Source organism: Grus americana, chromosome 2, assembly GCF_028858705.1.
Source record: "Grus americana isolate bGruAme1 chromosome 2, bGruAme1.mat, whole genome shotgun sequence".
NCBI lineage: Eukaryota > Metazoa > Chordata > Aves > Gruiformes > Gruidae > Grus > Grus americana.
In genome coordinates this window covers 150,388,134-150,415,472 of record NC_072853.1, presented here as the reverse complement: position 1 = coordinate 150,415,472, position 27,339 = coordinate 150,388,134, and the positions used below count along the sequence as shown (strand labels likewise).

At 40.6% G+C, this 27,339-nt stretch overlaps 1 protein-coding gene across 2 annotated transcripts in view; it reads right to left on the bottom strand.

The window, feature by feature from the left end:
* Window positions 1-952: 952 nt before the first annotated feature.
* GPR158 (G protein-coupled receptor 158) overlaps window positions 953-27,339 on the bottom strand; it is a 207,541-nt gene continuing 181,154 nt past the window's right edge. The window contains exons 8-12 of one of the 2 annotated variants that reach the window (XM_054818196.1): window positions 13,617-13,755; window positions 9,554-9,659; window positions 7,481-7,627; window positions 5,857-6,679; window positions 953-5,730 (exon numbers count right to left, since the gene is read on the bottom strand). In XM_054818196.1, coding sequence (XP_054674171.1) covers window positions 5,225-5,730; window positions 5,857-6,679; window positions 7,481-7,627; window positions 9,554-9,659; window positions 13,617-13,755 — 1,721 coding nt within the window. In that variant the 3' untranslated portion in view covers window positions 953-5,224. Of the gene's footprint in view, window positions 6,680-7,480; window positions 7,628-9,553; window positions 9,660-13,616; window positions 13,756-27,339 lie in introns of both variants that reach the window. The other variant, XM_054818195.1, reaches the window with a different exon arrangement.

The following is a 27,339-nucleotide window of genomic DNA, read 5'->3' as shown; positions in this document are numbered from 1 at the left end:
ATAAAATACTCATCTAGCACCGTATCCAGCAGTGAGTGATTATGGAAAGAACATTGGTGATTACCCAAAGACAATTCTCCTACTTATCAACCATCTACAGATTAGGGATTTAAGAGTTTTGTATCCACCATTTTCAGGGATATTGGTGGATTTCTCTTCTATGATCTCTCCAATGCTGTTTGAACTCATGAAATGCACAGCAACCTGTGAAAATTAGCTTCACAAGTTATTTATGCCATATGTAGAAGAAAACTTCATTTGTTTTAAACTTCTGCATGATGGCCGCTCTGGGTGTTCTGTAGTTTCTGCATGATAAAACCCAGCAAATACCAGTTTCCTAATTATCTTTGGACCATTCATAATTTTATATAGGTCTCATCCCTCTCTCAGTCATCTCTCTCCCAAGCTAAACAAGTCGCAGTTGATTTAGTCATCCCTCACACAGCAGCCACTCTCTGTCTCTGATCATCTTTGTTACCATTCTTTGTACCTGTTCTGTATCTGTCAGACATATTTTAGATGAGGAATCCAGGCATGCACACATATAGTACAGATGAGCTATAGGATTTTACAATGACATTATAAAATGCTATCTATTTATTTCCTAATATTTTCTAACATTCTATTTGCCATTAAATTCAGGAGAATATAGCATGGACCCTACAGTTTTGCTCTCAAAATTACAGCCACTGAGAAAAGACAGCTGCTGGTCGTGCCTTTTCCTTCACCTGAAATCCTGAACACAGTACACAGCTACTCTAAAGGTTGATGTCAAGAAAACATGAGGAAAATCTGGAAAATGCTAATGAGGTGATCAGATCATATAAGCTGTAAAATTCATTGTTCGTTAATTTATAAGTTTGATGAGAAACCTGTTTAGTTTGGACCAGTAATGACTTCAGAAAATCACAACACAAAAGCCTGCAGACAGATTTCATATAAATGTGCTTTATTGCAGAGAAGTTACATTATTTACATGCTGCAACACATTACAACATAAATCTATCAAGTATTTCATGGTGGATGCTGTTGGTTGCCAGATAACATTGTTATAAGAACCACATTATAAAGTGAAGAGACTTACAGCTTTATATACTCTACAGCTTGGAGTAGCTAAAATGTTAAAAGTCAAAAGGCAGTGTTTTCTCAGGCCTGCCTGTTGTCATATGCATGCAAAAGCCTAAGGAGAGCAAATATAAAAGTATTGTCCGGTTTCAGGTCTATGATGCCACCAAAGCTGATGATAGGTGTGTACTGATTTATATTTTAAAGCATATAATCTTGCATAAATTATACAAGTCTAATAAGATTGGTATAAATCTAATTAATTATAAACCATGGCTTAGAAATAAAGGAGAAATGCAGCTTGCACATGCATTTAAAAGGACAACCTAGCAAATGTTTGTGACCTTAGTGTTTATTATCTTCTCTCTCAACAGATCTGCTAGAAAACATCTTAATTCTAGAGTTGCACTTCTCTTGGCTTAATGACAATGAAACTCCAGAAAAAGACAACTAAGCAATCTAGCCAATATATGCTGGTGGAGAAAAATCTATGAAATACAGAACGTTATTTAAGTCTAACTTAGTATGTCTTCATTAAGCAATGTTTCTAGCAGCATCATAGTGAACAGAATAGTTGAGTGAAGTTTGGCCCCTCATTTTCTTAAGTGCAAAATAATTTGAAGTCCCAATTGAATCTGTAGCCCAAATATCAGTTGCTAAATAAACTGGGGAAAGCTTTGTTGCTTTCTAAAGGAAAGTTCTCCAATTGTATCAGTCTTAGGAGATGTAACTACAACAAGCCTAAAGAACCACAACAGACATTTTTTAAGAAGTGAGGGAAAGGGTCAGGATGAAAGAAAACAAAACCAAACAAGAACATACAAGCCAACGCCTTCCCTGGTAAATCAGCCATTCTTCTTTTGCTTGCTGTGCAGCTGGGCTGTTTTACAGCAGCCAAGGAATGGGCTTTGTTTCTGTGTTTCTCATGAAGTTACCTCTTAAAAAAGAAAGAAAGGGAAAAGAAAACGAGCAAGGAATTGTAGACAGGTAGTGGTGGCACAGATACGGTCATGCACGAAGGGCTTGATCCTGCCAGCGATGCAAGGGGCAGTGGTACTGTGTGGATGCGTTGCGGACGCGGATCCCCTAACCCTGGGTGCATGTGGTACCCTGACACGGCTGCCGCAGCGCAGGGGCAGCGTGTCCTCGCGCAGCCCTGAGGTAAGGGAGGGAGGGCAGGACGAGCAAGGGCGCCAGGGCTGGCGCCTGCTCCTTGTGACCATCTGTCTCCAAGAGGCAGTGAGTACGTACAAACATCTCCTTCCATGACTGCTTCATGGATGCCCACTTATAAGTGGCTGCAACAGAGCGCTGACTCCCGTTAGTGAGCCAGGGCAACCTGACATAGGCTGTCCCCCCTACCCTGTTCACACAAACCACCGCTGAGATGGGCTGCAGAACCTCCCTTCAGGGGCAGGAGAGGTGCAAGGTGGTCACCATACTCAGCAGGTTTAAAGTTGTGCATCTCTCTGCACACAGAGTCAGTGTACTCCTTGAGGACTCCCAGAAAGCTATGTTCCCAGGATAGACTTCCTCCCATGCAGGGAAGTTTAGGGTTACTTTCTGAAGAGCTGATCAGATCTCACTAAGTTGATGGTAAAGTTACTGCCAAATCCCGTGAGTGTCTCGGAGCGGGAAGGGAGAATCTGGGCACACCAGGTCTAACCTCCGCTCTTTGCCACACTAAGCAGAGAGCTAGATTTGGGCTGCACGTGGGATGCCACTGGCACTGTGTGCGCAAAGTGGGTGCACAGATGTCCAAAGCACCCAGACTCAGATGCCTGACTCCCTTTCACAGGTGAACAGGGATTGTGGGCTGCAAGAGTCCTGGCTACAAGATGTGTGTTGAAGGCAAAGACCAGATCTCCTAGGCCATAACTACACCCTACTAAAGAGAGGTGGGAGAATTAGACAAGCCCAGGGTAGCAAAGACCTAAGTCAGCATGTCCCCATGGTGGAATCGAGCACCGTCCAGGCTAACCAGGTTGGTTGGGGCAGTTCGGCCACTTTAATCTGGAGCTAATGAGCAGAATTTATGAGCGAGGCCAATGTGTTTAGACAGCACTGAGACCTGAGCTGACTTGTTCCCAGCTGGCTCAGGTGTCGGCAGGTTCCAGGTTAGGGCTTAGCAGAGGAAGATCGGATCCATCTTGATCTGTCAGTGTAGATGTGCCCATAGTCTCACGTCCTTTTTAAAGGACAAAAAAAAAATTTCTCATGCTCAGCTTATCTAAGTCTCTCTGCTCACTGCATTTTATCTTAAGCCACTTCTTCTATGATGCCACAAAAATCAGTTTATACTACATACGTGTATGTGCAGGTGTGCATTAGATATGACATTTTATATATATATTAAACATATATAAATATCTATTTTTTATATATATTATATATATATTAAACAACACATTCTATTCAATCATCCTCCTTTCATGTTCTTCCACTGAATCCCATCACTTCTCTCAAATCACGCAAGTTCTTTAGGACTGAGCTGTCTTTGTTTTGGAGTACTGTACGTATAGCCAATTCTAGTGAATAGCACTTTACTGGTACTGCATTTAGATGAAGGAGGGTTTTTCATTATTAGTGATACTCCTCAGAATCTTTACAATACGTCCTCAGGCCCTGATGGTGTACCATCACTAAGACTTGTAGTTGTGAATGGGCCATCTATGAATTAAGCTAATATACACGATGAGGACTGTAGCTATTACTGAAAGTTAGCACTGTATTAAACACTAACTTTTACTGTAAATGTATGTATAAATAAAAAAAAAAGTCAAAGCATTTTAGAGAGTGGGAGAGAGATGCCACCATTTCCACTCCCATTATCTCTTACAATTGCATATATGGGGAAGAGGAATATTTTGGACTTCTCTCCTCACTCCAAAGGCCAATTTTTGGAGGTTTGCCAACAGGGATGAACAGTACACTGTTGTTCTATATGAGCTAGCTAATATATTTCCCAGAGTTGTCTGGTTTTAGTAAAACAGGTGATCATTTCTGGGGTATACTTGTTGTCATTCTTGCTTATTTAGCAGGATATGCTCAGTGTGCAATACTGAACAAGATCATCACCATGGATGTTTAAAGTAAGAATTCTGGTTTGTTAGATGATATTTTCCAATTAGTAACAAACAACAGATAAGTTGTCCTAAGACTTACCAGAATATGCAGCTAAGACGACTGAATTTCCACTATTAACAAAGTCTATGAGCATTAACAGGGAAGTGCATAACAAGTAACTTACTGAGTATAAAACCCCTGAATAATACAGTATCAAACTATAAATTTAAATAACAGAGAATAAAGCAAAAAATTCACTATATAAATCACAGGAAACTGAAAAAAAATAAAAATCTCCAAAGCCCAAAGGAATTTCCCAATATGAATTACGGCTTCCATAGCCAGTGAAAGATTACTGCAATTCTATAGATAAACAAAAAAGTCTACAGCAGGTATTTTAACTTGCAATTAGAAGAAAGTATCTGCAGATTGCATAAATGTGTTGTTGTGTCACATAATATCAAAGTTATTTGCAAAAATTATACAATCTGGAATGCTTTAATATGAGACACAACAATGTACTTAAACACACAGTAATAAAATGACAGCAATCATTATATAAAATGTATTTTTGGGATGCATTGAGTTAGCAGTGCTATCTAGACTAAATATGTAAAGTGAAAAGTCGTCATTTTAATAAGCTGCTCATTGATACCCCTTTTTGCCACCAGGACATTTTCTGTGCCCTACTTCTGCTGGATCTTTAAAGTCCCAAGGGCAAGGTAAAGCCAGTTGCGGCATTCAGAAATAATTTGGTTAAGATCTACACTGTGCGTTTGTTACCATCATTTTTTTTTCTTTTAAAAGAGAAGTGACTTCACAAAGGCAGGTTGCTTTCAGTGACACAGTAAAATCCTTGGAGCAGGGACCATATTCTGGGCACTGCTAATCACATTGTTGGCACTCAACAAATAAATAATTACAACATTAATGATAATTTACTTTGCTTAACTCCTACTTATTTGTAGTGCTGACTCCCTTGATTTAAGTGATGCTCCTTAGGAATTTTTCAGATCCTTTTGGCTTAAGTCCCCTCTGTCTTTCCTGTTGTCTTTCTTCTCAATGCTGCTACTCTCCTCAGTCCAAAAGCCTCTTATTTTCGAGGTGTTGCTGTTTTATTTGCACTTATAGCAGAGGTGTTCGATAAAGCTACACTTCTTTCTGCATTTGGTAAATCTGGTGTATCATACTCCCAAGGGCAGACTTCAGCTCGAGATGCTAAAGGTTGCTGAAAGTAACTACTTGGCTTATGGGAGTCAGATGAAAGCACATTTTCCTCAGAAGAGGCATTTTTTTTCTGTTCTGCTGATTTATTGAGGTTTTCCTTTTCTGCTGCTTTCTGGGGTAGCTCCTTCTGCTCCCCAGCACAGGCTATAGGTGCATATCTATTAACATTCTCACACTTCAGGCCAGGGGAGACCTGAGACTTGGAATTTGACTGTTTTTTCTCATTTTCAAAGACCTGCTGCTCTTGTGTCTCCCGAGTGGCTGCCTCCACCTTCTCTGAGCTCTTTTGATTTGACTGTTGATACCCCTCAGGTGTCTTCAGCTTATGATGAGTCTTCCCCTTCGGCTGGGAAGGGTGGTTTTTCTCTGGCTCTGAGGAAGCAATAGACACATGTTTTTGAACTTTAGAGTCAGAAGGCACAGGACCAGGAGTTTGGTCATATATCTCCCAAGGACAAACTTCTCCTATGTCGAAATTGTCCTTGTGCAGAGACTTACCTGGGCCTGTGTCTGGATTTGCAGGTGTTTGACTAACCCTTTGCTGTTTCATAATTCCAGATTTATGGGTTTTCTTTGTTTCCTCAGTGTGGGTAGAGTTCTTCCGGTGGGAATCCTTATGCTCCCCTTTGTCGGAGGCTGAGTGCTTTTTGTTGGCCTCCTTACCCTTCTGCTGAGATTTATGAGTTTTAGTGCTTTCTTCTAGACTTTGTGTTTTACCCGTTAGTCCCAGAGTCTTTTCCTTGGCACTAGCAATAACACTGAGGGATTTTTGTAACACAGATGTTCTTGGATGCAGAGGCTTCTTATCGGCACTTAAGTTATGTGCACTTACTGATTTGCACACCAAAGGGACCGATTCAGTGGAGACAGCTTCAACTTTTTCCGGAGCGTTTTTGGTTAATTTGTTACCATTCAAGGAATCCAGAAGTGAATTCTCAGCAGCTATAACTTCTGCGCTTTCTGTAGTTAAGCTATTAGGTTCTTCTGATTGATCCCTAACATGATCATAAGTGCTGTGGGACTTTTTTAATGAAAAGACTCTGTTTTTCAAAGTCTCTTCTTTTGGCTTCGCAGAACTCGTAGAATCCTGTGGGTTTTTCCTCAGCGTGGCCGTGTTCTTCACAGCACTGTGCTCCATCAGGTCCTTCTCGTCCCTGGAACACTGCCTGGTGACCGTCTCGGGGATTTCTGTAATACGTCGCATTATCGAGCGCCCCAAGCCCTTTTTAGAGCACCTTTTTTTCTGGAGATGTGGGTTATTAGCAATCATCTTTTTCCTTTTATAGATTTCAAGCTGGGCATACAGTTTCTTCAACTCATCCTGCAAAGCAAAGCGAATGGCAAAAGTAGCATGCACAGAGTGAGTCCAGTCAAACAAACAGCCTGATGAATGCATTACCCATTGCTCTAAAAAACGCACTAAACTTTCTTCACTGTTTTTTCTAATTCATGAATGTGCCATTTCTCCATCAACTTAAATCCCATTTTTTTCCACTGTAAAAATAAGTTCAGCCCTCGTGCACAAACCAGTTACCTTCCACAGCTGCGCATCACATAGCATGCACAAATCATACACATTCATGCTGTATGTTTCAGATTGTGCGATGCTGTGATGCACGCTGTCCTACTGAACTCTACAGCTATTCTTTATTCTGCAAACAGAAGTCTGACAAGCTCCAGACAGAATTGTCCTTTTATCATGTAAGATAGGAAGTATTTTTTCTGTTAATCATGGGGTTTTTAATTTTATGTTAAATAGTTATGTATACTTATGTATATGTTACATGCAAATGACTAAGCACAGTGACAAGAAGTGCTGTTTGTACTTCAAGATAATTCAAAGAGCCTATGTAAACTGATAAACAGTTCTTGCTATGGATGCTTCCTTCTCTTCAGCCTCCAGTATGACTTCTACTACAACTAGTAATGCAGCTTTCTCTTCACACCAGTGAATATTTTCCATGAGATCTTACATGACCTGATGCCACAATCATTGAGAGACCTAAGCTGGCCTGTTTCACCTGGTATCTGTGAAAAAGTCAAATGGATGCAATTCAGAGTTTACTGGTACGAAAAAGTGTTGTTCTTGAAAAGAAATGATATCTAAATGAGTTATATATACCCGAATATCTTCAGGATCCAAACTATGTTCACTCCATGCTGAATTGATACTGCTGTTCAGATAGGATCCAGATCGACCCATATCAAGCTCGTCTTCATAAGCTTCTGTAGCTATATCATCTCTTGGGTTATTGCTTGAATGTGAAAACTGCAATAAGTATTCATAAAAAAGATGTTACCACCAGTGCAGAAGTTTACTTCAACATCGCTCTAAGAGTTTACATCAACAGTTTTTATGGCACAATCACCCTTCTATGGATTTCATGTGATTTTCTGAACTCAAAATACTAGCTCTAGGCATCACTGGCATTAGTAGTATCTTACAGAATATCAATATTGTATGGAGAAGGAACTCTTATTAATGATGGTCTAACTTGATAAGGCTTAGAGATTTGCATTAGGAAAAAGCCCCTTTGTACTTATTATGATGCTTCTTTGAACCTCTTTAAATTGTATTTAAAATTGAAAAATATAAAGAAATAGACTTTCAGCCAATTAGGCTTCTAAAGCTGTAAGACTGTATTTTATATTCTATACTGTTGAATAATCCTGCAGAAAGCAATTCTCCCATTTTAGGTCCTGACCCTGTAAAGGAAGAGCTGGGAAAAAAAAACCAAAACAAAAAAACCCTAAAAAAAATTTAGCAAACAAATACAAAAGCAGACAAGTTAATCTCTCTCTTCTAAGTGTTCCTAGATGCTCAGATCAACAGTTGGAGAGAGGTTGTCAGCTATTTTTTTATTCGTATTGATTCACTCATCTGTAGTTACTATTGGACACACAGTCGTCTGGCCTCAGGACTTTATGAATCGAACTAAACCTTATGAATCTTCTCTTAATTCCCTGAATTCTTTGTTGCTCTGGAAGAAAAGTCTGTGTAGTGTTACACAGATAATAAGCTAAAAATGGAAATGTTGATCAGTAGTTATGAGTCAGCTTCAGAAAGGTCAACAAATTTTCTAGGTTAGTCTAGAAAGGCATCTCTGAAGATACGTAATAAAGTTCATGAACATAAAATAGAAAATAATAAGACTATTGCCAGAGACCAGAAAAGTAATTTAAAATAAATAAGGTTATTCAGTATTAAAGCTGCATCAATGTGTCCCCTTGTTATGACTGTTTAATGTATGTGTATTTGACAGCTATCAGCACACCCTGTTCTGACACATAGGCAAGACCGGAATAGCAGCTTCATTAAACTGAAAATTCTATCAACTTGAACTGCTTAATGTTCTTCCTTCGTATGCAGCTTTCACCTTTACTGTTCTCTCTGTCTCTTGACCTTTTGATTAACATTATCGGTCATTTCAAAAGCCATTATAAAATCACTCGCTCCATTCCAATCCTACGGACTGGTGCTAGAGACAGGCGGAGCTGCCTGTGGTTCTGCTCCTGGTGAGACTGACATTGTCGCTTTGCTCCCAGAGCTGACGGGAGGCGTGCTGCCGTGCTCGGAGCTCTGTCTCTTCTCTTCCCTGCCTCCTGTTGTTCTCCATCTTCCTGCGTGACACACACATTCATCTTCCTACCCAGCACTGGCTCCATATCACAGGCCACGTCTGCTCTCAGTATGCAGCATCTGTCCGTCCCAGGCTCTGACTTGCAAAGGGTTCTTCTTTTGCAGCCTGTAACAACTGCCTGGTTTAAGTTCCAACATCTCTATCTCATGGCCAGTCCAAGCTCCTCATTCCAGTTTTACTTAGCAGTCTGTCCTAGTCTTTCTAAGCCCTCCCCTAAACTCTTTGTCTGATCTCAGCCAACTCTGGCAGCAGCATGGTCACCCAAATACCTGAAATAAGCATCGCTAGGAAGGATTCTTTCCTTCTTGTATTAATCACACCAAAATTTTAAGTACTTTAAACCCCTGGAATTTTGAAAGCTGAAAGAAAGAATATTTGAAAATGTATAAGAGTTTTTAAAATAAAAAAATATACAGCTTTTCAGGAAACATAGCCAAATTTTACATCTTCCTTTTCTATCAGTTGCTTGCTAATTTTATACAGCATTGCTTCTGCATGACCACGTTTATCTTCCTCGGTCTTGGCAAAAGAAAAGAGACAGGAGACTCGAATACCTTAGGGATCAGAAGTAGCCCAACAGTGACTGTCACAGTCAAGTGTGTGTGTGCAAAGAACAGCATCAGCATCCAGTCAGACTGAAGTCTTGAAGCAAGAATGAATCTGAAAATAGAATTCAGGGTTGCAATTCACTGCCTTTTCTCCAGTGCATTAGATTTAACATTTTTCATATTCCTTAGGATTCTTTTCATTGAAAGGACAAATACAACCGGTTTTCTTCTGTACTGCTTTCATACAGACTAAAAATTACATCTACATGCTTTACTTTTATACCACAATTTCAAAACACCTCAGAAAAAAACAACCAGCAAAACAAGCCTAAACAAAATATAAAAAGAAACAACAGACCTTAAAGGATATTGCTTATTCCATCATTCTCGCTCTACTTAGCTGGTTTTTTGGATGGTTTATATTGTCACAGCTTCTTTGGCCTGAACTGAGTTTTGGCAGTTTACATACATTAAGGATCTGAACAGATGATTTTAGACTAAGTAAGCACATGTGCTATGATAAATTGCAGTGCACTTCATAAATACAGGATGTCCACAGATCGCAGCTACAGAGTGCGGCTGATAAGCCATCAAAGAGAGAGCTGAACTGAAATGCATTTTAGCAGGGAGCAGAGAAATGGTCTTGATTGCAGGACCGCCCAGCTCAGTACCGCAGGGCCCAAGAGCCTTGCGAATGCTAGGAAATGAGTGGCTGAACCTCCCAAATGAAGCAATTCCTTGCTGAGCTTTCTAAAAGAGTGGTAGAACAAGCGCTGCGGTTAAAGCTAGCTGGAGCATGCTTGGCTTATCCGCTTCAGTGAGCTCCCGAAGACAGAAATGGTAAGCAATGCAACGGATGAATGGATGTACCACTGGCTTGTAATTTGCAGGTTTACAAAAATTGTTCAGATAGAAATGACATTTGCAACTTATCCAAGTCCACAGATGCACATTTTGCAGAAGCTTTTGTTAACAGAAATAGTCTGGCATGAAACACTGGCTTATATGCTATAATAATACAGTCACCATTTCTTGTTTAATACTTTGGAAATGAAATGTTTCATGAACATAATAAAATATTATAATTATTTCTTACAGAGATGTTGCTGTTGAGGTGTGCAGGGATATGAGGAGGCTCAGGCCTGAGGTTTTGCTAACTGAACACAGCATGAGAACTATTGAACATGACATGAGAAAGTGCTGGATATAACAAATAACAGTGAAAAGTGAACAAAAGTTACAGATAGTGCTGTGAGGGATGGCAAGATTTCACCGATGGTTAATGTGGAGTCATTTGATTGATGGCCAAACTTCACAGGTAAATGAAGGGAGCACTGGGGGTCTTTGGGGAGCAGAACTTGCAAGGTCAGTGGTACTGATATAACCATATCAGTAACAGCATGTCAGGCTGTGATTACCTAGCTAATGGTATCAGAAATACCAAATTGGAGTACAGATGTAGCAAAACTGGGACCAATAGGAAAAAAGTAATGAGGGGTGGGTTGTTTATTTGGGAGAAGACAAGGACAGAGACAGAGAGGGGCTGAGGTAGATGGGGAAGAATGAGCATGGAAAGAAGGGGGGATAAAAGGGGCTGGTGACATGTAAGCAAGTTGTCACTGGCTGAGCCCTGGACCTGATCACTGCAGTATGTCCTATCTTCTCATTAAATCCTTCTCCTAATGTCTGTGTGATCTCTCTCTACGCTGTGCATATGTGTATGTGCAAGTCACGAGCAAACTTCAGGCTGGACTAACCAGCACGGGGGAGACCCAAGGTCTCCGCCCGTGACTGAGTACAGGGCCCCAAACCCAAAGACTGATATTAGGTTGGCTTAAGGCCTGCACTCGTATTTGCAGGACCTGTGAATATAGTGTGCTTGTGAACCTACACAGGGTGCGTGCTTCATTAGTGAACCTCATCAGCTGCAGAGGAGGAAGAGGACCAGGCTGTACATGTTGGACCTGTGCTGGTCCATGTGGCCAGTCATGTCTTGCGTATGCCTGCACCCATGGCGGGCGTGCTCAGCCTCACTAGGTCTGCAAATAGAAACAGCAGCAGCCACATCCATCAAACAGAGATGGGAGAAAGGTCCCAGGTACTGATGCCCACCAGATTTGGCTAACCCTTAACAGCTCCAGTCCTCAAATTCTGTGAAGGCTTTTTGCTTGTTTTATGCATGAAACCTTGACTAAGGTATCCACGACATACCCCTGAAAGCAAAAGAACATTTGTAGTAGCCATTCAGACGTAGCAGAGATGGGGTTTACATTCAAATGAGATTTGTTCCATATAAATTTTGTTTTTCTCAGTAATATAAGAGAAAGAGCAATGAGGAATATAATGCTACACTGATCTGAAGATAATCAGGAATCCTCTGCTTCTGAAATGGGAATAATACTTTTAAAGGAAAACAAAATGCAAACAGTCCAAGGTTTTATTTAGTGCTCACATCAATCTTAAATGAGCTTTGTGAATTTTCAGACTGGATGGCTGTCTCATAATAGTAGTGTCCTTCAAGGCTCCAGTGCTTCATGACAACTCAGATATGTCACATAAATCTGAGTCTTACATTTCTGCTATTTCAGTTACATCCAGAACTTGCTGAGGAAAACGGAAGCAAAAAAAAAATCCTCACTAGGTCTGAAAGGCCTAGTCCTTTTCTGTTTCCTTCATAAGGCATGTATTAAAATGCCACATTTTCCCCTCTTCCCCTCTCTTCAATCCAAGATTACTTTCACCCTGTCCTACCTATTGTTAAAAGAAACTTGCAGCCCACGTAATAGCTCACCTACTGCACTGAACTGTACCTTCTAACATGGCCCAAAATATGGTTTAAGAACATTAATTAATGGGAGAAAAATTTGTCTGACAAGCTGTCATATTGGTTATAATCAATTCAAAAGTATTGTAACGGAATTTTATATCTATCAGGAATGAAAAGAAAAATGCTTCCATCAAATACTGAAACATTATTTCTGCAGATGTTTGTGTTAGAGAGGAAAGAAGATTTTGAGAGTATGTGATTGTTGAGATATAGGGATAGGAGAAGGTGAAGGAAACAAAAAGTTGCAAGCCTGAAAGTGGAGCGAACTTTACAACAATAATAGGGGAGAAGAGCACCTGGCAGGAATAGAGATGAAAGATTTGCTTTGCTGATGTTTACTCAGAAAAAATGATGCCTCATGGAAGCAAACATCAAGAAGGCAGAGAAAAATGTGAGTTCCAAGACAGACCACGGAACAGAGAAGCATATTTGAAGATTGTCAATGGAGTGATGTAAAAAAAAAAAAAATCTTACTAAAAAAGGTCTGTCAGGAGACAAAGGCAGGTGTGAGAATGTCATAAGAAAATCATAAGTATCTCTGACAGCATGAGATGAAATTCATGCTGCCTTGCTATTTTGGATTTTGTAGGACCAATTCATTTTTACAGGGTACTCTGTAGGAAAGGCATATATAGTAATTTTCATGTAGCTCTGGCAAAGACCTTTATTTATTTGTTGCTATTCTAATAATTTACAAGTATGAAATGTAGAGCTCATTATAAACTTTAAAAGAAACACGTGCTTTATATTACTGTTACAGCATCATATGCCTAACATTTTTTATGTCAGCATATAAAACACTGCGCTTCATGCACAAACCAGTACAATTATCTTACCATACAGCTGCACCTTGCCAATCTGTCACACACCAGGAAAAGCTCTTATAAACCAACATTCTTACCTGCTGTTTTTCTAGGGATACAAACCAGTGAGCAGTATGTAGATGACTGTAGACAGACGGTAGTTTTGCTATATCTAATTTATCATATATACTGAACTTGGATCCAAGAACATATCAGCTAGCTATACTGAAAAAACCCCGTAATTATACAATTAACAAGTTGAGTGTACCTATTATTGAATCCTATGGGAACAGTTTTAAGTTTAGTAATCACTTAATTTGCAGAATTAAATAGTTATGAGACCTGCCATTATGCATCCTATCCCACTCACCCATTTTAAGTTACACCATATGAAACCTGAAAGATAAATAGTTAATTACCAGATCTACAGATCACTTGCCTAATTGTATGGAATATAGCAGAGATAATGAGCTCATTGTGAACTGCAACAGCCATATAACGTGGCTCATGAAATGCTGATGGGACTGTCCGCACTGCATAGCAGAGATAAACACCCCACAAGAGGAATAAAAATTCAGCTGTGAGAAGAACAAAAAGAAATAATTTGCAATTAGTTTTATATATGAAAAAGGAAGGAAATTTATATATGAAAAAGGAAGGAAAGTATTATAGTATCTTCTGTATGTGTGAGTATCTATGCAAAGACAGTATACACTCATACATGTATATATGCACACAGATAGGCATTCAAACTCTTTCAGATTGTCACTGCACATGATACATTTGGGTTTCATTTTACACACTTTTTTCCAGATCAAGAACCTTTGCATTCATGGTGTTTCAGTTTTTCAACTGACAAACTTTAAGACAACGTCTAATAATGTCTTGCTTGGTTTTCAAATTGGTACTATACAAGTTTGACATCACTTAAAACGACAACTACTTTTATTTGTAACTCTGGTTCTTGTTATAGAGGCAGATACCGCTGATACTACTAGACTACAAGCTTTTTAAGACATCAGTTTCATTTCAAAGGTTTATAACTCAGATATAACAATATATTTTGGGTTAAAAAAATCCCTCTGTTCATGATAGGTAATTCTGCTGGTGCCCATAAAATGATGAGTCATTTCTGAGGGCCTAATGTAATTAGAACAAATAACATGTTTCTCTTGTTAGGAGAAAAATGAGTAAAGGAAGGAAGGACGAGTAAAGGGTCAGGATCAGCTTAAACTATCCTGGTAGAGCTAACTCATCTGCACCCAGCAGTACTCTGACTTCAGTTTCGAGTAGGCAGTCTGCTGTGACATCATTTTGCTTTTGATACAAATGAAATAATTTCATACCCATCTTGAAAAATCTCCCCTTCCACAAAAAAACCCCCAACCAACCCAAACCCAACAGCTCTGCCATGTAGTTATGAGTAGAGCTGGTGCCTGGGCCTCCTGCTTTGTGGTCTGGGTTGACGATGGCTGGAAGTGGTTGAGCCCACCCAGCAACATGCAATTCCATGACAGACCCCTGCAATGCTGGCACTGCTCTGGACCAGCTTCAGAAATTGAGTGTGATCCTGTTGTTACTCATACACTGCTTTTGCCTTGTTGAATTTTTGCAACAAATCCACTGACCACTGTATCCCTTTACTTACTGGCTGTTACGTTAGTGACGCCACCATATACTCAACTCTGCTGAGAGCAAGTTCATACACTTGAGAGAAAAAAGTAAAATGTGAGGGATGGGATTTTATTCACCTATGCTCAGCCACCGAAATGTGAGGTGTCTAGCTCAGCCCGTGATCCTTCTACTGCCTATGAGCAGAGTTAGCTCTACAGCGCAATCATCACATCCTGACACAACAGTAGGTGCCACGTCTCTCCTTGAATACCGAGAGCACTCTGATGAGTACTCTAAGCATCAAAATGTTAGATGTTCTGGCAGATGAGCCAAACCCTATCATAGCTCCTCATCTCTGAAATGAATTAAATTGTCTGCTTGAGCTAAAGGAAAGTCCTTTATTAACCTTTTTCTTGGTTTTGTGAATTTCTGTACTTTGTTATTGCATCTTGAATTATCACTGACTATATGTAAAGATAGAAAAAAATTACATATACAGTAAAAAATACAGTCAAATGTAGTATAACAGAAAATGAGTTTTCTCATCCTTCTTTTTGCCAATACATGTTATTATACTAGAAGAGGTGAAGAGTGACATCACCCTATGGTAGTGATTAGCAAATCATTACTGGTCTGGTTTGGATAAGGACACAAATGTTTGTGAACTCCCATTAGCAACAGACTGAAATAAAACATCTGCATGGGCTATCTCATGAGAAGTGGTCCTCCAGTTCTTCCCACTTTCAACAGTCCATAACTGCTGTAGATTACATAGTGTTGTAGAATTTTGAAACTTCTATTTTTGCTATGAATTTCAGCTAAAATCAATGAGATATTTTGATAAAATTATGTCAGTCACACAGATCTCTCTGTGCTCAGAGAGCTCAGTTTGAACAACACTTTGCTGTTTCTTATTTTTATCAAAAATAGATGGCCTAGCTTTAAACCTATCATTTTTACGAGAACATATCCTACATACACCCAGTGATTTTACCAGCTACATAAAACCAAACATCTGAAAAGGCATAATCCACACATGGCGCTGTTTTTGTGTTCTTCCTTAACAAAATCCCAACAATAATAAACCTTTTGACTTTCGTAGTTTGACTTGGGACCTTACTGAGCATCAATATGAAAAAAGCACAATATAAATCTTCTGAGACTATGTCTCCCAGCCTGGTTTCGAGCTTTATGAAAGCATGTATGCAGGTATGTCTTCCCACATTCCCCATGCAATCACCGCTTGGGCAAACTGGCTACTACTCCCATTCCATTCCTAGATCATTAGCTATGCTACCAGTGAAGTCTATTACTCTGGTTTCTTAAAAACACCTACACGGGAATGATCTACCAAGCCACCTTGCTTCTGAAGTCTTCTCTGAGCAACTGGAATACAAATTTGGCTTCAATGAAGTAAGAATAAAGGCTTCTTTACCAATGTTGGCTGTTTTGTTTTTTCTGTTTATGCACACTTGCCTTGCATATGCAGAATCATAGCACTGAAATGTATTGCTCTTCAAAGCACTGACATTTATTGCTTTAATTGCTCCACATTCATTTAGAAGAAATTGAAAAGGACAAAATAGTTAATTAGGTTGTTAAAGCCAAATCGTTTATCGTACTGTCCTATGTTCTATGGAAACTCTTCTTATTAATATGGTTCAGCAGGTATTCCCCAAAACATGCCAGAGAGCCTATTTCCTCTCATTTTGCCTTTCATGCAAAGTCCCCTTACAGTAAAAAAAAACCCAACCCATTAGCAGCAGAGCTGAACAGATGAGCTGTGAAATAACAGGCATACTCCACAAAACTACCCATGGCCCATCCTTTTTCTTCCTCAACTGAAGTGAGAAGAGCCCCAAGTCTCTTACTGATCAAAACGATCAGTTACAAGTGCTAACAGAGGCTGAGAGTTTGAAAAAGTTTGACTTCTAAAGGGATGAAAATACGTGTCTAAAACTCCATGTGCTGAAGGCATTCCCACTTAAACTAAAGAGTATGGGCCAAATTTTGCTTATTTTTACAAGAAAAAAACTTGTTCTAAGTTTGAAGATTTACAAGAATTGATTTTTTTAATACAGATTGAAAAAAACTTTCAAGGTATCTCAGAGAGCAAATGAAAGTCACAAAGCCACACCCCCATAATAAAAAGCAATTTCAGTGAGCTGGGCTAAGTAGGAATGAATCACAGAATCACAGAATGGTTTGGGTTGGAAGCGACCTCAAAGATCATCTAGTTCCAACCCCCCTGCCATGGGCAAGGACACCCTCCACTAGACCAGGTTGCCCAAAGCCCCATCCAACCTGGCCTTCAACACTTCCAGGATTCTCTGAGCAACCTGTTCCAGTGCCTCACCATCTTCACAGTGAAGAATTTCTTCCTTATATCTAATCTAAATCTACCCTACTTCAGCTTAAACCCATTACCCCTTGTCCTATCACCACATGCCCTTGTAAACAGTCCCTCTCCAGCTTTCCTGTAGGTCCCTTCAGGTACTGGAAGGCTGCAATTAGATCTCCCTGGAGCCTTCTCTTCTCCAGGCTGAACAACCCCCACTCTCTCAGTCTTTCTTCATAGGAGAGGTCCTCCAGCCCTCTGATCATCTTTGTGGCCCTCCTCTGGACTCGCTCCAACAGCTCCATGTCTCTCTTGTACTTGGGCCCCCAGAGCTGAACACAGTACTCCAGGTGGGGTCCCATGAGAGCGGAGTAGAGGGGAAGAATCACCTCCCTTGTCCTGCTGGTCACACCTCTTTTGATGCAGCCCAGGATATGGTTGGCTTTCTGGGTTGCAAGTGCACATTGCCAGGTCATGTTGAGCTTCCTGTCCACCAACACCCCCAAGCCCTTCTCCTCAGGGCTGCTCTCAATCCATTGTCCACTCAGCCTGTATTTGTGCTTGGGATTGCACCGACCCACGTGCAGGACCTTGCACTTGGCCTTGTTGAACTTCATGAAGTTCACATGGGCCCACCTCTCAAGCCTGTCAAGGTCCCTCTGGATGGCATCCCTTCCCTCCAGCATGTTGACCGCACCACACAGCTTGGTGTCATCAGCAAACTTGCTGAGGGTGCACTTGATCCCACTGCCCATGTCTCCAACAAAGATGCTAAGCAGCGCCTATCCCAATACTGACCCCTGAGGAACGCCACTTGTCTCTGGTCTCCACTTGGACATTGAGCCATTGACCACAACTCTTTGAGTGCAACCATCCAGCCAATTCCTTATCCACCAAGTGATCCATCCATCGAATCCATGTCTCTCCAATTTAGAGACAAGGATGTCATGTGAGACAGTGTCAAATGCTTTGCACAAGTGCAGTTAGATGACATCAGTTGCTCTTCCTTTATCCAGCAACGCTGTAACCCCACCGTAGAAGGCCACCAAATTTGTCAGGCATGATTTGCCCCTAGTGAAGCCGTGTTGGCTGTCACCAATCACCTCCTTATTTTCCATGTGCCTGAGCATAGTTTCCAGGACGATCTGCTCCATAATCTTGCCAGGCACAGAGGTGAGACTGGCCTGTAGTTCCCTGGGTCTTCTTTTTTTCCTCTTTTTTAAAATACGGGTTATGTTTCCCCTTTTCCAATCAGTGGGAATTTTACTGGACTGCCATGACTTCTCAGATAGGATGGATAGTGGCTTAGCAACTTCATCCACCAGTTCCCTCAGGACCCGTGGATGCATCTCATCAGGTCTCATGGACTTGTGCACCTTCAGGTTCCTTAGATGGTCTCAAACCTGATCTTCTCCTACAGTGGGTGGTTCTTCATTCTCCCAGTCCCTGCCTTTGCCTTCTGCAACTTGGGTGGTATGGCTAGAGCACTTGTTGGTGAAGACTGAGGCAAAAAAGTCATTGAGTACCTCAGCCTTCTCCATATCCCAGGTAACCAGGTCTCCTGTATCATTCCAAAGAGGGCCCACGTTTTCCCTAGTCTTCCTTTTATCACTGACCTACCTATAGAAGCTTTTCTTGTTGCCCTTGATGTCCCTGGCCAGATGTAGTTCTATCAGGGCTTTAGCTTTCCTAACCTGATCCCTGATTGCTTAGACAATTTCTCTGTATTCCTCCCAGGCTACCTGCCCTTGCTTCCTCCCTCTGTAGCATTTGATCTCCAGATCTGATTAATTCTGAAAAATTCACAGTTTTCAGTTTCACAATCATAGTTACAAGGAGTTCCTAAGACAAGAAGAGGAGATTTCAAAGTATTAATACACTGGAGCATAATAGTAGTTTGCACTATTTAATGCATAATGCTTTTACAAAAGCTTTATATTTAGAGCAGAGCTGGCACTCCTGTCTGCAGATAATAATTAGTGTGACATCTGGTATGTAACACAAATAGGGAATAGCTTTTAAAACACAAGGTAAAATAACAGAGTTCCTATACTTGCTAAGCCCAACGTTACAATAATTTCATTAGCAATAACAAACAAAACAGACTGATAGAAAACCAATTTATAATCTAAACCACTAATTACACAGCTTAAATGTAGCATGTAGAAGCTGTGCTTGAGGGGGGAAATCAAGTGCATATAATTAGCTACAGACTATTAGTGCAATTTGTAACAAAAATCTGAAGGTGTTATAAATTTTTGCTGTATCGTTTTTCTATACGGCCTTTTTGATTTCTCAACATAAAATAAGGTGATATAATAGTGTATGTATTACACCGATGAAAAACACACAGATATAACTTCAGATAGGTAGGTAGGTAGGTAGGTAGGTAGATAGATGGATGGATTGATAGATAATGGAGCACCTCTGGCCACCATGCAGCAGGGTTCTTATGTACTACTCATCTCTGAGGTCTTATTAGTTCTATCTATGCCACACAAGTGACTGTTTTGCACCAAATATCTTCAATGATTAAAATCTGTGAGATGTGATATGAAATTTCTATTTGGTTTGCTGAATAATTTCCCACTACAAGCCTGGTGTGGAAGAAAGTGACTTCCTGACCACTAAAGGACTATCTGAGCATAGTGCAAATCTGCCAAGACCAAACTCAAAGCTCAAAACACATGATCTTTTTCCTTTAAGTATGATTTATCATAAGGCTTACCAATTAGCCCATTTTACTTACTAAGCACAAGAACAAGAAATACCTTATTTTCCCCTTCTGAAAAATGATGAAAATTCCTAGGAGAGAGAGCTGTCAACAGCTATCTGGACAGAAAATGTGAAGTCAAAAAAAATAAAGTATAAAAGAGCACTGAAAAAACTTGCAGTAGCTACTCTATAACTATCCAAGCCAGGAATTCAGATTTCAAGCACAAATCTCTTGGTAGATAAGAGAATAAGAAAAGGCACAATTGCTTTAAAGGCATAAATGGACGTAGATATGAATGGAAGGTAGGGAATGAAAATGTATGTTATGTGCACAAATGAATTAATCTTTAAATATCTCTCTTCTTAGTCATTACCTATTTCTTATCCACATAACCTTTTATCTGGTCTTTGCACTATCTAATCAACCTTCTTAGTTATATCCTGTGGTGATTAAAAACCATGATTGTTCATTTTGCTTGCAATGCCCATCATGTTTTCAGAAAATGGAGTATTTTGGAACACTTAGCTTGGTCATCCAATACACTGGACCAGACTCATGCCCGACGCCACCAGCCTGTTATAACTAAGAGTGTGCCATGTCTGCTCCCTTGGCATTTGTTTAGGCCATTGCTCATATTCTGCATCTTCTGATAGCGAAAGACAATGATATATGCTCACAGTATGTGCTGCCTATCTGCTCTGTAGAGAAGGACAGACTCAGGGTTGGTATTATTTAAGTTAATCAAACTTCCTCAGAAGATTTGGGCTAATATATTTACTAGGTTTTGCTAAACATGCAGTTGTCCATGTTGCAAATTATTCTTTCATGTTTAAAGCCAATATGAGGCAAAGCCATATCCAGAGACAGTCTCTGTGACATTTTCTCTCAGTGTCCATTAGCTGAGTTGCGTCATGCCCTGCACAGCATGGCGAATGCAGACTGACCCACTCCCGCCTGTCCAGCCCCTAGAACAAGCAAATTCCCACGTTAATCCATATCTTCTGTCATTGCCTGCTCTGCGGATGTCTGTACTTTGCCTGACTGCACAGTACTGCAGAGCAAGATATGATGAACTGAAAGCAGTGATCAAAGTCACTCTCCTCTCTTTCAAGATTTGGAAAAGTCAATGAGAGCCTCCTTACACTTGAGTGGGTACAGGAAGAGAACACCCGCAGATGAGAAATGGAGTAAAGGCAGTAAGGGCATGACTTCAGGAGAGTTAAGGAAAAATGGATTCAGAAAAGCAAAGATCATATAAGGAAACATGAAAAATCAAGAAACGTGAAGCTGGATTTTTGAACATGGCTTACACACCAACCCTTCTTAGAGGCCTTAGGAAAATACTTCATCCTTACTTCTACAGCTTTGCTGTCTCTAAGAACTGGACAGCACTAAAATAAAAATACCACATATGCAGCCTTAACTTGCTGTCTTTTGCATATATAATCTTCAGTTAACTATGTTATTTCTTAAGAGACTAGACTCATTTAATGCATGTGACAGAGCAATTCCAGAGAAAAATCAAGGTTGGCTAATGAAGAAAGCTCTGTAATTTGTTGCAAATGACATTTAGATGTCTAGTGACTGAGAGAAAAGACTGCAGGGGGAAAAAAGCAATCTTGTGCACAAGCACAACTGAATTCTAACTTTGTCTGTACCTCAAGCTCTTGTGCAAATGAAAAAAGTCCCCACTCAAGGCGAACTTCGCAGAGATGATCAGAGAGCTATGCGAGGGCCAACCTAGGCATTTTTGCTGCAATTTGGAGCAGAACTAAGCATGCAGGGCTGTATTTGTAGCCAGTGAGACCATACATAACATGGTATATATAGATTTGACTAAGCTCTGTAACTGAGCCAAAGGCATTGCAAAATGAGCACCCAGATTAAATGGACCATATAACCCTAATCTTATTGTGCCTCAGCTCTGGCTGTGTAAAATGGGGATAATGCCACCCTGTCACCACAAGATGACAGCGGAAATAAATTTACCCATATTTGTGAAGAGCTTAAATCCTAAACTGTGAGTTTCCTTCCCGCCACGGTTGGGAAAGGAAAATGAGTTATTTCAGGCTGTCCTGGTTGCTTCTCAGCACTCCTACCCTGCCAGAAATGCCTTTCTCTTGTACTTCTTCAGGCCAGCCTCTCGGTGGAGATGGCTGTGGGCTAGAGCTTCTGAAAGGAGCTCCCTGGAGCCAGGATACCCACCCAACATTCGCTTGCACTCTGCTGCCCAAAAGCTACCTGCAAATAGAAGACACACCTGAAGGATTAAAGCCCATTTTCATGACTCTGTATGATGTTCTATGTCTGACCACACTCATTTACTTAAAAAGCACTGTCATAGGCCAAGAACAGGCCAGGGCTCTCCAGAGATGGTGACATGCTCTGCGTCCTTTCCTTACAGTAATAAGGGAGAGCCCATTACAGCTGCCTCTTGACTAAGTTCATTTGGTATTCTGAATTTTGCACTGTTGGCAAAGCAGTACTGTTCCAACAGTTACATCATTTTTTCCACTGGTTTTGGACACAAATTACTGATTGCAACTCTACTTACATCCATAACGCAGCCTCAACAACTCGTCTGCTTCTCCATCACACTTCATTTCATCAGACTAGAGTCTACATTTTAAATCCTCTTTACTGAAATGAAGTGAGGTATGGATCTAGAAGCACAACTCTTCCATCCGTTCATTCACTCAGGGTGCTGGCTGGAGCTGAGTACGCACCATTTTAAAATGGGAAAAAAAATTGTGTCTTTGATTGCTCCTGTGCTTCCAGCCAGCACAGTCTCTTTCTGCCTCACTGCGTCCAATCTCCCACCTGGAGAGTTGCACCATGTCATAGGAGTTTTTACTTCAACTGAAAGGATTTTCATATATTTCAATGAACTGTGGTTACATGTTTAGGGTTGAGTTATTCCTAGCAAATTATAAATTACTAGAGGTTTATCTGTCTCTCTCACCATATCTCAGCATCATTTTAATTAGCTAGGCACAGCAATACAGAGACCTATGTGTATAGTAAGACCTAATGGTGCCGAATCCTGACTTTTTTTTCTACCAGAACTTTCATGGCCTGTGGCACTGCGAGGCTGAAAGAAAAGCAGGGCTCCGTGGGCTGGTGGGGAGCACAGCACACTCCGTGCCCCCCACAGCCACAAGACTGCCTTGCAGGTCCACTCGAAGTAACGCGAGGGACATGCTGACCCCACGGTCTGCAGGTCTCGTGACTTGATGGTGACCTAGAGATGGATTTTGCTGGCAATGGAGACTTATCTACTGACCTGAGTGTGAACAACGTGCCTAGGAGCGTCACTGCACAAAACATAGGCCAGTGCCCAGGTCTACAACCTCCAGGAACTCCCTTCATTTCTGCACTTAGGCCTTATACTGATGCGTTTTATTCCTTCCTCTACACAGATGTGCTGTCCTGCCTCATTCCTTCCACAGTACACTGTTGTTATTAAAGCCAGCTGGCCATTCTTCTGTCTCTGTGTGCCCCATCATCCTCCTCACTTGTGTCTGGATGAAAGGGGGAAAACAGAATCAAAAAGATCTACCACCAGCAGCTGAAAGCAAGCTGAGTGTGGGACCTCTTCTCTCACATCTTAAAAAGGATGCAAGCAAATGCCAATAGTATCCAAAGTACTTGAAGGACTGGAAAGACTTGGAGCAGTACAAGAAGTGGATTCAAAAGAGAGTGGTGCAAAGACAAGATCAAGTCTTCCAGCCTCTTGCAAAGCCATCTTCTCCTGCAGGTGGCTTGCAGAAAGAATCTGAATATGCTATTTACCAATGTATCAGCATGCAGCTAAGGTAACCCAAATATGCTTTCCTTAGCAGAAATACTTTGTAGAAATGGCGCCTAAATAAAGGCGATGGGATTTCACTTGTGATGTAGCAGATACCAAGAAAAAGCAACATCACTGCAGGAAGTAATGCAACCCAATCTGCTCAACCTGTTCCAGCTATTTTTGAGAAAGGAAACCAGAAAAACGTTGACTAGTCATCATTAGAAAAAAAGAACTTTTTTTTAAAAGCTCCATTCCCCATCATCCTTGAGCATGTTTAATTTTAAATTAAATTGGAATAAACAGGTAATCTGAGGTGACTGAATTGTCCCACTTGATTTAGTCTCTTTTCATAGAGAAGACATTCTGCACCACTCATCATCTTTGTTGCTCTTCCTCATACCTTTTCGAGATTTACCATATCCTAGAGATGAGGGACATAGACCGTGCACAGAGTTGGTGATGCAGACTGGGAAAGAGGTGTACCTGGTGGCGGGAGGAGTGGGTTACAAGCAGGAGAGGGACAGATGTGAAAGCTCCTTCATAAAAAAGGATTATTTTCCTATTTCTGCTGCAAACAATTTACACAGCCCTGGTCTTGCCACTTAGAGAAAGCTTTTCACAAGTGATCACTATTTTTACATGATACATTTTCTGAGTATCTAATGTGAGAATTGAAGCCAGATCTTCAGCAGTACTGAATTCTAACAAGTGCCTCCTGGTTGAGCTTTCCACACAGAGGAGGCTATAAACAGTGCTCTGAAAAACATGTCCCTAGATGTCTCAAGACAGACACTCAAAATGGATAGCTACCGTTGACCATTTTGGCTTTACTCTTTGTACGTTGATGCTAAGGAGAACATGTCTTAAAAACGCCCATTTGGAAATGAACAGTTCTTTGTTCATTGCATGCTCGGAACAACACACCCCGAATATGGCATAGGGCCACATCAAATGGGGATAACAAAAAGAAATAATAATCACTCACTCGCTGAATGCAGCAGAGGGCCTGTAGAAAATTTAATGAAGGGCCTCATAAGGCTGTATTACAATGCCCCAGCTCAAAACTGTACAGGCAGTCTTAATGCCCAATCTGTCAGAGCCTGTCCTGGCAACTCATACCCTCTTTAGATGCAAAGATATAGGTTAAATAGCAACAAATGAACAGTGGGAGGGAGTTCTTTTGGGAACAGCCTGAAATACTTATTTTGTTCCTTTTCCTGGCTGAGGGCATGCTGTAATCATGACACAACCTCGTGTTTGAAATCCTCTTGATGCCCAGGACCCAAAGCATGACCCACCAATCAGTGGGCTACGGCAGCAGCTCAGGCCAGCTGCGTGGAGCAGCACAGCTCCTGCCAGCCATAATCAACCAGGTGCCAGGGGAAAATCCCTCCCTGCGCTTAGTTAATACCTGCCATTTGCTTCTCGTTTAAATAAAACATTGAAAAACACACATAGAATGCATAGAGGGCTTCTTAAAAACTACAATTCAAATCCTATCCATGCTGGGTGAATCTGTGGCCCTGCTGAAGTCAGGAACATCCACCTGCCAGGATTTCACCCCTGCTTGTTATTTGTGTTTGTTTATGCACGTTTACCTCTCTGCCTGCCTTTCTCTCCTGCCTGGGGTTTTGTTCATTAAAGTTATTACTTCGGTTTTTTTTCCAGTTTCTGGGAAGTTCTTTTAAATCTTGTGCTGATATCTGTTTCACTTATAAGATTTTTCCCTCAGGATAAAGAATAATAGTTTGATTTGTGACACTGCGAGCCCTTAGGTACCAAAAGTTTATTGCTTGGTTGTTTTTTTTTGTCCTAGCTTGGAACCTGGCTGTGACAGGAAGAGGTATAGAATATATTCAGGCCACAGGAAAAAGGCTCTGTGGGTGAGCGTTTTCAAGGCCTCAGGCCTTTCTCTAAAATCTCGGACTGTCAACCATGCCATGGCTTGTCAATGAGACAGATGCCCCAACCTTGAAAAGCAATGCAGAAACAAACACAAAGGAAATAAAGAATCTAGACAAGTGACAGATAAGTTACCCACAAGTATCGAACCTCAAGGAAAATGCATACTAACTTACATTATGTTGTGTAGATAAAATAAGATTTACTGAATGCTAATTTTTCTCATCAGTATATCACAGAGTACAGAGGCAATGCCAGAAATGGTGACAACCTTTGTATCTAAGTCCCTACTTCTCTCAGAGAGCATCCTCTTAAACTTAATGGAAATGTAAATATAAAACATTCACTGCAATAAAAGTCTCCAGAGATAGAGCCTAAGTAGCATGATCAGTATGGAAAATGCTTCATAAATCCTAACTCCGATAATCTCTAGTAGCATAAAGGTTTCATCTCATTACGACTTTCTAACAGAGCCTTGTTAATTCTCACTTCACTAATCTGCGACCTTGAAAATTCTCTCTCCACATTTCAGTGAAGCGTTGACAGCCAAGTGAAAGAGGGAGGTATTCTAGCGAGGGCTACAGGTGATGGAATATATTCCAAAACACTCACTAGTTTTATATAAAATACTGTGCCTGACTAAATTAAATGAAATAATAAGCCTTTCATAAATTATCATCCAGCATTTTTATTTTAGCATTTTAAATAAAATATCATAATCTATTAATTTATCACACAGAACCTTTTGCAAGGCTGCTCCCAGTCAATTACAGGAATAAAAGGGGTTCTGCATTACAGGTATTTCTCCTGACATCTCTCTGAGATGAAGTGTCTAATTTTGGAACTAGCTCCTACCGGCTGTAAGCTTTTCAGACTGCTATTAACAATAAAAATCTTGAAGAGCGTACAGACACACATATACAAATATATATGTAGTGTGTTAGTGCATGTTAGTACTGACTTGTAGATGTACATCTCCTGGTACCATTAATGTGGCTGCATGGTTTACTGAAGACTTGCACAAACATAACTCTGCTTATAAGGTAGTTTGGGTAAGAAGGCAAAATGACAGAACATAAGAAATTCTGCCCAATTTTGTTCAGCCTCGAGAGATGGCTTTGCCTCTACTGCCCTTGGGAGTATTTTGAAAAACATTAAAAACCCCTCTAAATATAAATATACTCTAAAAAACTATCCTTGCTTTTTCCAATGCTAGACAGACAGCAACTTCTCTAATTTCTTACCAAGAAGGGACTATTGATGATAACTAGGTATTAAGACTACCATAGCTATAAAATCCAGAGAATAAAACCATTTGTTTGCCATTATGCAACAACCACTCCATCAAAGTTTTATTAAAACTACACTGTATTACTGGCTGTGAAATGCAGTAAGATTTTGATGCAAAATGGATTAGGGCAGATGACATCACCAAGTGTTCCACATTTAATTCTCTTTTGTTATTAATTTTACATCATCTCTGGCGATAGTACTATTCCATTATTGCAATGTATAGTTGTATTTTATCAGTACGCCCCTCCAAAAGGGCTCAAATTGAGACAGATTTCAAAACATACTCCTTTATACTCCTCTCCGTGTGGTTTCCCAGCGAGCACACTGACACACGGGGTACCAGTGTGCCTGCCTGCCTCTGAGATCTCACACGAAGGACTGAGGAGCAGAGCACAGCGGCAGCTTAGAGCCACAGAAAGTCCTTGGTGAAGCTGGCAGCACTGGTTTGCCCTTTACAACTGCTGTGCATTACCATGCGCCGGCTTTCTGTACACCATGCTCAGAGA